Below are 11548 nucleotides of genomic sequence, written 5' to 3' on the forward strand. Positions count from 1 at the left end.
GTACATATGACGTGACAAACATTGTCACTCTTCTAACAACTCATGCCTAATTATGCACCTGCATTGTACTGTACTGTACATGCTCTTATAATACAGGATGTACGGGTAAATAAAGAAACCAGAACCTGCGTATTTTCAGAAGCGGCCTGCGTTAGATTCATCGCTTATGTAAGACGGTTTCGGGTCACAAGGGGCAGAAATGAAATAATGGACAGATAAAAAAATTGAGAAGAAATAATTGACAGATAAATGAGCCATACTAACACAATTGACCTCCTTTCCTGAAAAAAGGCCAAATTTGCAGAACATGTTGAAATCCGTTATGAGTGGACAATTTACATAGACATCGAACGTGAATGTGCAAGTATTCGTTCTCTAACTTCAAGGAACACTAATGCGAGCTTCCTGTGTTTCATGCTCCGCCTTGTCAGCTTTGATCCGAGCCATTTGGGAGGTCAGTAGCTGATGCACTCTTTCTTTTAGCTGGTGAGATAGCGGAGCATGTTAGTCTGCACAAAGTTCCTGGCAATTAATTTGTCGCTAGAATAGGCAGACAGATACATATTGAACTTATAGATTACTCGGTACGAGGCTGGCATGAGAATAGCATACCTCTTTGACGCCGATTTCACTCTGCACAGATACTTGGAGGGCGCCTTCTGGGCCGAATCTTCTGTATTGTGCCACTTCTTCATCAGCATCGTCAGAGCTTATGGGCGCTTTCTTGCCCAGAAGGTCGCATTTGGATATAACATCTATCCATAGGCGATCGCCGAACCTTTCCTTTATATGCTTGTACGTGATGTACTGCAAAATAACATTATGTTCACAACATACCCTTTGAAGCGCAAGAAAGCAAATCTAGTGATTTGTCATGTCTGGCCGAGGGTTTTCTTCTGTTTGATCTGGGGAAGCTAGTATTATCCCCTAGAATGAGTATAGATGGCACCAAAAGCTCTGAAGTAAAGCAAGGATGTACCTGATCAGCCACTGAGGTTCCACAGTCTTCCGACATATCATGAACATACAGGACAGCGATCGGTAGATAAGACAGGACAGCAAGTGTCAGTCTCTCTATGTTATTTCTATCATCTGTCAACCCCCAAAACAGTAACAGATCAGAGATTTTGGTGCACACGTATGTGCCTGTAGCAAGCAAGAATAAACTAAATCTCAAATCTAATCTGTAGTATTGTTTGTTTTGTATTTATCCAAGTACAAGGTAAAATTGATCCACCGGACACAAAGAGTATCACACATTCACACATGATAGCTCTGGTATCAGATAGCTCTGGTGCCGATCCCATGTCGACCACCGGCGAGCAGACCTCGCTGGAGTCCACCGTCGATGAGATGCTGACCACGCTCACCGACCTCACCGCCAAGGTTTCAGACCTCGCCACGCAGACTGCTGCGCTGAAACCCCTCCTTCCCCTCGTCAAACAACTTGACGGCTTGCCGGACAAGGTGACGAATCTCCAGGCGGCGGCGTTCGAGGGTTCCAACCAGATCTCGGCCCTCAACCTCGCTGTCTCTCGCCTGGAGAAGGCGCAACGCGGTGACACGGAGGACACATCCAAGGGCGATCCATCTGCGCCCGACCAGCCTCCGTTCCACGAAACGCCGCCTCTTCCTCGCCGGGAACTCGATGACGACGATGACGCCGGGGACCCCCACTTCCACCCTCGCGCCCGCATCGAGTTTCCGACCTTCGATGGCAAGGAGGACCCCCTGCCGTGGCTGAATCGCTGTGAGACCTTCTTCCGGTGCCAGCACACCGGAACAACGGCGCGTTCCCTATGCATCCCTCCACCTCACGGGGTCAGCCCAACTCTGGTTCTCTCGGCTAGAGTTGACGTCGGGTACTCCGTCGTGGCGCTGCTTCGTCCAACTCGTGCAGCAACGCTTCGGCCCGCCCATGACGGACGGCCCTATCGGCGAGATCATGCTGCTTTGCAGGGACGGTACCGTGGACGACTACACCGACAAGTTCCTCGCCCTCGCCTGCCGTGACGCCGATCTGACGGAGTCCCAGTTGGTCTAGATGTTCACGGCCGACCTTGTCAACCCGCTCAAGACCGACATTGCTCTGCACCGCCCGACGTCCCTTGATGACGCCATCATGTTCGCCAGGGCCTACGAGCAGCGCATGCATCCTCTGTTACGCGGATACTCCTAGGAGGTGGCGTATCCGTATCCGATACGTATCGGATACGGATACGCCCCGGATACGATTCTAGCCGTATCCTGAAAAAACGGATACGTATTTGCTTGGATACGCGTATCCGATACTTTTGGGCCAGATGTGATACAGCCCAAAGCAGTAATCAGCCCACCCAATTGTTGTTTTGGTAGTAAGAGATGATACAAAATGATGAACTTGCTGCAATAGAACTAGATGAGCAGCAACTGAAGAACCCCTTGTGGAATCAGTTGTGCTTTTAGAGAAGGCTAGTTATAGAGGTAATGTTATATGGACATGCAAGTATTGCACATCTGAGTATAGGGGAAGTTACTCAAGAGTAAAATCTCACTTGCTGAATATCTATGTGATATTTATATATAATTATTAATTATCCTAGCCGTATCCCCGTATCAGTATTTTTTGGGAAAGTGCGTATCCGCGTATCCGATACGTATCGTATCCGATATTCGTACCAGTATCCGTGTAACATAGCATGCATCTGTCCTCTACCGACCCAGCACCTGCGCGGGGCGCGCGCTCCTCGTTCCGAGCTTCGTCCGCCTCCACGGCAACGGCACCACCAGCCGCCTCGTCTGCAACTCCCCACGACGCGGCGTCCTCGGCACCAGCAGGATCGGGCAGAACCACCTCGCTCGCGTCCACCCTGCCACGCCACCGTCTTTCACCAGCAGAGATGACCTAGCGCCGGGCGGACGGCTTATGCTACAACTGCGACGAGAAGTTCGTCGCCGGACATCAGTGCAAGAAGCTCTTCGTCATCGAGGTTGTGGGGTTCGACGACGTCAACATGGCGCAGCGGACGGGCGTTCGTCTTCTTCCATGCCCCAACTTCTCGGTGACCGTCGCCAATGGTGACCAGGTGGCGTCCCCGGGCAAGGCGCTTGCACAGAGCGTCAACATCGGCAACGAGGCATTTGACATCGACTTCTACGCCCTTCCTCTCGGTGCATACGACATGGTGCTGGGCGTGCAGTGGTTGAGCTCGCTGGGCCCGATCCTGTGGGACTTCGCCAAGCACACAATGTGCTTCACGCGCGCTGGAAGACCCATCACATAGCACAGCATGGACTTCTCACCCGGGCTCACGTCCTCGCCCCTGATGAGCCGCGACGGAGACCTCCTGGACGCGCTCCTGGAGGAGTTCAAGTCCCTCTTCGCCGAACCACAGGGCCTTCCCCCCAAGCGTCACCTGTGCCACCGCATTCGCCTGAAGCCCGGGGCTGGTGCTGTCGCTGTGAGACCCTACCGCTACGCCCGCATCCAGAAGGATGAACTGGAGCGCCAGTGTGATGAGATGTTGCGCCTGGGCATCATCCGGCACAGCTCATCGGCCTTCTCGTCCCCGGCGCTGCTGATCTGCAAGCGCGACGGCACGTGGCGCTTCTGCGTCGACTACCGGGCGCTCAACGACGCCACCGTCAAGGACAAGTTCACTATCCCTGTGGTGGAGGAGCTGCTGGACGAACTGCGCGAAGCCAAGTTCTTCACCAAGTTGGACATGCGCTCGGGGTACCACCAAGTACTCATGCACCCGGACGACATCGAGAAGACGGCGTTCAGGACACACCAGGGCCTGTTCGAGTTTCTCGTGATGCCGTTCGGCCTCACTAATACTCCGACGACGTTCCAAGCCATGATGAACGATATCCTTCTGCCATATCTTCGCTGGTTCGTGCTTGTCTTCTTCGATGATATATTGATTTACAGCTCATCGTGGTCGGAACATCTCCGCCACGTTCGCACGGTGCTTCGCACGTTGCAGGACCACCAGCTCTTTCTCAAGAAGTCCAAGTGCGAATTCGGCCGCTTGTCCGTGGCATACTTGGGCCATGTGATCTCGGAGCGCGGCGTCGAGGTCGACAAGCAGAAGGTGGAGGCCGTCCTCTCGTGGCCTCTTCCTGCATCGGCACGTGCTGTCCGTGGCTTCCTCGGCTTGGCGAGCGACTATGCTTCATCCGCGACTATGGCGCCATCGCCGCGCTGCTCAAGAAGGAAGGCTTCTTCTGGAATCCGGATACCGAACAGGTGTTCCGGACGCTACAACGCGCCCTGACGGAAGCGCCTGTCCTGCAACTTCCGGCGTTCGACCGCGACTTCATCGTCGAGTGTGATGCGTCGGGCTCTGGCTTTGGCGCTGTTCTCCATCAAGGCGGCGGTCCAGTCGCGTTCTTCAGGAAGCAGATCGCTCCTCGCCACACCAAGCTGGCGGCCTACGAGCGAGAACTGATCGGCTTGGTGCAAGCCGTTCGGCACTGGCGGCCGTATCTCTGGGGTCGCCGTTTCATTGTGCGTACTGACCACCGCAGTCTGTGTTTCCTCTTGGATCAATGCTTGACGACTATTCCGCAGCATCAGTGGGCAAGCAAGCTTCTGGGGTTCGACTTTGTTGTGGAGTACAAGCCGGGCTCTTTGAACGTCGACGCTGACGCCCTATCTCGCAGGGGCGAGCACTCCAGTGAGCTGGCCGCCTTGTCATTGCCCACGTTCAGCTTGTTTGAGGACGTTCGTCAGGAGATTAATGGAGATTCAAAGCTTTCCCAGCTGCGTGATGCCATCAGAGGAGGTGCCAAGCCGGAACAGTGGGCGGTGAAGGACGGCTTGATCTTGTTCAGGGGTCGGATTTTCATAGCACCGTCCTCAGGGCTCCTGTCTACAATTTTGGAGTCTGTCCATGGCACCGGACATGAAGGGGTTCATAAGTCCTTACATCGCCTGCGTGCTGACTTCCATGTGCCAAATGATCGCAGGGTTGTTCAGGATTTCGTTCATGCATGCTCAGTTTGTCAGCGCAACAAGACTGAACACTTGCAACCAGGGGGCTTGCTTCAACCGTTGGAGGTTCCTTCATCGGTTTGGTCTGATCTAGCTATGGATTTCATTGAGGCTTTGCCCAAAGTGAATGGGAAGTCAGTCATCATGACGGTGGTTGATCGTTTCTCCAAGGCGGCTCACTTCATCGCCCTCGCTCATCCATACACGGTGGTTTCGGTGGCCCGTGCTTTCTTTGCTGAGGTAGTGCGGCTGCACGGCATATCGACGACCATAGTCAGTGACAGGGATCCGGTCTTCACAAGCTCTTTTTGGCATGAATTATTCCGTCTGGCTGGTGTCAAACTTCAATTTACATCCGCATTCCATCCTCAGTCGGACGGCCAGTCGGAAGCAACAAACAAGATCATCACCATGTACTTGCGGTGCCTCACAGGTGATCGCCCACGCAATTGGTTAGAATGGCTTCCATGGGCAGAGTTTTGTTATAATTCTTCCTATCAACAATCGCCGAAGACTTCTCCGTTTGAGGTGGTTTATGGTCGCCCATCTCCTTCTATTCGGTCTTATGACCATGGGGACGCTCGATTGCCAGCAGTGGAAAAGGCTATGCTGGACAGGGATGAGTTTTTAGCTGAAGTCAAAGATCGATTGGAACAAGCTCAACAACACTACAAAGATGTGTATGATCGCCATCATCGACCAGTGCACTATGCTCCAGGTCAGTGGGTATGGCTTCGTTTGTTACATAGACCAGCGGCATCACTTGATGTCCGTGGCCGTGGGAAGCTAGGTCCTCGGTTCTTTGGCCCTTTCCAAGTTGTGGAGAAGATCGGCGATGTGGCTTACAAGCTGCGCCTGCCCGCCGAGGCGCGTATTCATGATGTGTTTCACGTGGGTCTTCTCAAGCCTTTCCATGGAGAGCCTCCAACGCAGGTGCAACCATTGCCGGCTGTGCATCATGGCCGTGTGTTAGTAGAACCTGAAGAAGTTCTCCGGAGCCGACTTGCTCGAGGTCGTCGTGAACTTCTAGTGCGGTGGAAGGGCGCGCCAGCAACTGAGACGTCTTGGGTTCTCTTGGAGGAATTTCAGCAGCTGTTTCCCAAGTTTCAGCTCGAGGACGAGCTGCTTGTCCAGGGAGGGAGAGATGTCATGGTCGGAGTCCAGTACAAGAGACGCAACAAACCAGGACTCAAGGAGGCATGATCTATTTGGATTAGTTGTTGGTTAGTTTGTTTCCGTTTGTTCCCAGGCTTGGCATTATATAAGTCAAGACCTGCGGTAGTTTAGGGTTTATGTTAATTGTATCTTAGATTGGTTTGTGCCCCTGCCTTCCAGGTGCGCCGTGGAGCTTCAACCATTGCTCCGGCGCGCCGGCGAGGTCCAGGGCCACGGCCTGCTACTTCCTTTGAATACAATTTGCGTCGTGTTCCTCCCACAAATTCCACTCCTTCCGCTGGCCATAACAGAATGGTACAAAGCTTCTGAAGTGACAATTTAAGAACCAGAGTCTTAACTCACCATCATGCCTTGTAAGTAGTCCTGGAGTGTCCGTAACCTGCAAAAGGATGCCATTGTTCAGTTGTTTAACCAAAAAAGAAGCAAAATTGGCGCGAAATCTAATGATTCTATGTGCAGGGTAAGCAGAAAGGCAAATGCTTGAACCTGAAAACGCTCATGATTGGATACAATGTGACCCATCAGAATCCCTCTTGTCGTGAATGGATAGCTGCAGACCTGCAGAATGTGAGTAAAATGAGACATGGAAAAGAATTCAGTAATGAGCTAACTGTACAGTTCAGAGAAGTCTACTATAGCTATCAATGCTTTAATGATAACATAAACCAAATTGAAGAATCAGAACCAAAAGTCACATAATTCAGTAATGAGCTAAATGTATAGTTCAGAGAAATCTACTATAGCTATCAATGCTTTAATGATGACATAAACCAAACTGAAGAATCAGAACCAAAAGTCACATATTTCCTATAATGTATCTTAGTTTGATGATAGAGAGAAGAGTTATGCTACTAAGCAAAGCCTCCAAAAGATGTTAGTAATTCCAGAAACAAATTATTTGATACAGGAACGGATGAGGCATGAACATTGGAAACTTCTGTTTGATGTAAGTAGTAACTACAGCGAACAAGTCAAACAAGCGGACCACAGCTACTTTGATAGTTTGATTACACATTAGCAATAGACAATTGCTTGTGAAACAGTGTCTACCATCTACCAACATAAAAAAGTAAAAAAAACAACTGTCCGGAGCATTACCTCAGGTTTTCCAGATGATAATATGCGGACTAATGATGACTTCCCCACATTAGGTGATCCAACTAGACATAGTGTCGGTATATGTAGATCAACAACAGGCATAGAACGTAAAGCCTGCAGTTGCCAGTAAGTCAAAGATTAGTCTGCTGTGCTTAATCTAGCCATAAATAAAAAAAATATAGAAGTCAAAAAAAGAGTAGCAAAAATGAACCATGAGAAACCAAAATCATTCTTCTCCAACTTAAAAGAAAGACAGCTGCAGTTAATACCTTTGCTATGTTTACTAAGTCATCAATAGCATGCTTTCCATGCTGGAAAGCTTCTTCAAGTCTCTTTCTTCCCTGCAAAAGTAAACAGAGCCACAAAAGTAAATCATTAGCAATACAACCAGAGAGTCACTTCCAGATAATTTTATAATGGTCCATAAGATACTGACAAAGGGTCTAGAACAGCAGTCATTTATACAAGTAAAGACTTGAAAACAAACCTCAGTGAGGCGCTCCTCTGCTTCACGTTTTGTTGTTGACTGTCATGGTCAAATATAAAAATGAGGAATAAAATTTTGTACTATTTTATGAGAAATGAAACAACTTGTACTCAAAATTCCAGCCCTGGGAGCTATGGCAAGAATGTCAAAACATAGAGATATACAAATCAGATTTCAGACAGAACAGCATCCCATATTTTCCCAGTAATGTTTTACTAGAATGTGATACTGAGTAAATTCAGGACCTTATGATTCTTATTAGGCATAAGTAAGAACAAATTGCTATCATTATGAGAATTCAAACTATGCTTTTGAAACTTTCGAAAGTAAGATCATAATTATTCATTGGACTGAAAGTATGGTGCTCAGTGAGATGGTTTCAGAACTAAGATAATTCTGGAACATGTATGCACATACAAAAGATGACATGGATGACCCTTGAATTTTTTGTGTGAATTTTTTCTATATGCCTTATCTCCAAGTAAGCCAGTAGGTAATCCCATCAGTTGGAATTGTAAATTGAAGTATTAATCAATTGGCATGTATTCTAACCTTAGCACACACTGAAGCATGCTGCTTTCCAACAGAAGTAATCCTTTTCCTGAGAGCATCAACTCGTCCTAGAACCTGGTAGGCAACTACCAACAACATCATAATAACTCAAAGAGCGAAATAGAAAAGGTAGACACTTCAAGAAAGTATTGTCCATGTCAAGTTTATAATTTGTTTATGTACCATCATGGACAATCTCATTCTATTGCTCAAAACCAAGAAGACAAAGTACTGCAAGAACTATACCTGCTCATAATAACCCTCCCCAAAAGTCAACTCAATGAGAGACCTCTCATAAGGATGCAAATCTCTTCTCTTAGGGAAGTTTTCAGTGTATGTTCTCAGTGGTACTGAAAGTTCCTGACAAACATAGGGTCTCTCAGTAACCAAAATGAATGAACTGGGTCAACAAAACACAACACCAAGGACTCACTTTCATTAAGGCATCAAGTTGTTTCGCACCTTTGTTCCTTTCACGCTTAGCAATATTTGCTATACCTACATTACAAGCAGATCATAAAGCAAATGTCTGGTGTTGAAACAAAAGATTAAGAGAATGATCTTCACTCTTCAGAGCAAAGTGTGATGATAAATGGTAAGATGATTCATACCCTTTGTAGGTGGCACATTTCTTGATTTCCTTTGTGCCGACATAAGTATATCAGTTGCAGGCATTACCATTGGTATCTTTTGAAATGCACCAACAGTTTCATGTTTTCTCACTTCTCCCTGAAAACAGGTATAAAAGTAGAATAGCAAGTAAGCACAATAATAAACTTATACGATACATTTCAGTCGCAGATATAACAAATATGGTAATAAACCTAGACTTTTCTTAACAGAAGACATTGCTATTTCGTGGAATGATTCTGAACAAGTTTGAAGTGCATAAGGAATGAGTCAATTAGACAAGGAAAATTAAAGGGAAATGCTTGGTGCACAACCATTTGAGTATAACTTAATTAAAACCATGCATTTAAAGTTTCAGATCATCTAGCGTGTTTATGAGTTCTCCATCCAAGTGGTTCTAACCACTAGCCCTGAGCTGCCCTCAAATGGCTGTGCATATAGCGGAGGTTAAAATTAAATACACCAGGAAACCTTCAGTTTTTAGAACAGAACTCAGCTTTACACTGTTTCTCGTTTCATTTAATAGAGTCATGGGTTTCAATGTTCGTCCTATATGAAAATTTTCCTTGCTTACAAAATGTGAGAAAATTCTTTACCTTTGCACCATCTAACTCCCCCTGCAATCTGTCCTCCACTAAAACACTGCATGTTGGGGAGTGTACTCGCCGACACAAGTAGACTGCTGAAACCCCCAGTTCCAGAGTTGGTAAAAAACCTGAGTTGAAAGTAACGGTGGAAAATATTCAATAAAATATCTGACAAATGACATGACAATACACCACCAGAAAAAAAAAAGAAAAATGCTTCCGCCTTGCAGGAGCAGAAGAGCTTGGTTTTCTGTAAATAAAAATCGGACTGAGAAGCCTGACGGGCAATGGACGTTTCATCGAACACCTTGCAGGCAGCCATTGCCTAGGGCCGAGGAGGCACGCCAACCACAGCACAAGGGCAACCATCTTCGCGCGAAAGCAGCGCCCCGTGCGAGAAGATAAAGTGGCGGTGGCGTGTCCATGGCTAGCTCCACCTGGGCCGTCGCAAATAGAAACGCCGGTGAGACGGTGTCGGGCAGGACGAACCTTCGGGAAGGCGACGGTGGTGGGCGCGGCTCGCGGACGCGGAGTGGGAGAGGAGCGCGGTGGCGGTGGTGGCGGGAGGACGAGGAGGCGGGGCTCGCCATGGCGGGCGCGGGCGGAGGTGGAACACCGCGCGGCCTCCGGCTGCGGCTCCTCGCATCGCTGCTCGTTGCTGGCAGCAAAGCGAGAGCGCTTCTGAAGTTCTGAACTCTGATTCTCTGAAGTCTGCGTTGCAATTGCAACGGATATTGCTGACTCCTCGGATGGAGTCATGTTGCCACGGCCCACGGCCCACGTATAAAGAGTCGTTCGGCCCAACAAGATTCTTGGGGGAACGCCCGGATTTCTTCGCACAAAAAAAAAGCACGAGACATTTGGTTTAGGGACAATTTTGTACAGTGATGCATACGTGTATAGGAAACTTTTTCACGATTTACAATTCAATAATTTGGCATTAATTCACTCATCGTTAGCCGGCCCATTTCGGTCTATGCCTCTTTTTTTTTAGATAAACATTGAGAAGCTATTTTTAGTCACAGCTGATTGCTCTGATCATGACAAGAAAATACTGATCCATGTTTTCAGTGTTGGGAAATACAACGCACAAACGACGTGCATCAACTCCATGCCGAAGTTGGTCTCATGGCCATTCGTTCAATTTGGTCTCTACTGAAACAACCCATGAGGGGGAAAAGTGTTCTTTTCTTCATAGGAAGTTTCACTTTCTGAAGAGGCTGTAAACACAAGAACAGGCTACAACCTTTCGTGCAATAAATTAGCAGTCAATTGTTCGTCAGTAGTAAGATATATACCATGCCAACAATCCACATCTACTCCTACTTCACGAGTAAATTTTTGGCTGCCTGCACAAACCATTCAACTGTACTTACCAACTCAACCAATCTTGCCGTTCCACAAGTAAACCCGCTCCCAACTCGGGTAGTATTGAGTGTTACAAATGTAAATCTCCAGAACCTAATCTGGATGCCTTCTGCAAGTTACCAATAGAGAATTATTTATGCTTACCATCCAACAAATCTAGCTAGATGCAATGTGAAAAGGCACTGGTAAATCATTGCACTAGACAAGAGAAGAAATGTGATATCTTGATCTACTGTATTGATTCAGTCTTACAACACAAAAGTGAAACATATTAATTCCATGTCAACCTGTTACGACCTATTTGGAACAACCAAAAACTGTCGTAACTCCATAAGAAGTGGTTCAGTTCCCTTGGAAATATGGGAAATATCCCTTCATACCAAGTGAGGCCGCCTATTCGCCTAATTAGCTAAAAGCATGTCCATCTGTAAAGTTGCTTTTCACAAGAGCAAACATGAAAAAGAACCAAGCATATTCTTCACATCTGTAAGCAAAAGGACATACTGCAACCTTCAATACAAAAACTCAGCATAAATTGCTTATTAGCAGCATTGAATCCATTAAAAAAAACATCGGGAATATCATATGTCATCAGTCAACCTTGCCCACCTGCACAAATAATTTAGCTGAACTAGCTGAATCCTATGTCTGCTGTTGAACTAGCTCCAGAAA

General features: G+C 47.4%; 1 protein-coding gene across 4 annotated transcripts; it reads right to left on the reverse strand.

The window, feature by feature from the left end:
• Positions 1–238: 238 nt before the first annotated feature.
• Positions 239–10208, reverse strand: LOC120678984 (nucleolar GTP-binding protein 1-like). 4 transcript variants are annotated; one of them, XM_039960461.1, is made up of 14 exons: positions 9998–10206; positions 9518–9636; positions 8903–9020; positions 8725–8789; positions 8538–8651; positions 8292–8366; positions 7740–7778; positions 7522–7593; positions 7253–7366; positions 6641–6712; positions 6497–6533; positions 980–1092; positions 613–807; positions 239–483 (listed from the first exon to the last, which is right to left on the reverse strand). In XM_039960461.1, exons 1-14 carry the CDS (start codon positions 10152–10154, stop codon positions 382–384), a joined length of 1392 nt encoding a protein of 463 aa, XP_039816395.1. In that variant the 5' UTR covers positions 10155–10206; the 3' UTR covers positions 239–381. The 4 variants fall into 4 exon arrangements, with proteins under 4 accessions (XP_039816395.1, XP_039816397.1, XP_039816396.1 ...); XM_039960463.1 differs by having other exon boundaries at positions 239–509; positions 9998–10200; XM_039960462.1 differs by lacking the exon at positions 9998–10206 and adding an exon at positions 9816–9948.
• Between the last annotated feature and the right edge of the window lie 1340 nt (positions 10209–11548).

Source organism: Panicum virgatum, chromosome 6N (genome assembly GCF_016808335.1).
Source record: "Panicum virgatum strain AP13 chromosome 6N, P.virgatum_v5, whole genome shotgun sequence".
Lineage (NCBI taxonomy): Eukaryota > Viridiplantae > Streptophyta > Magnoliopsida > Poales > Poaceae > Panicum > Panicum virgatum.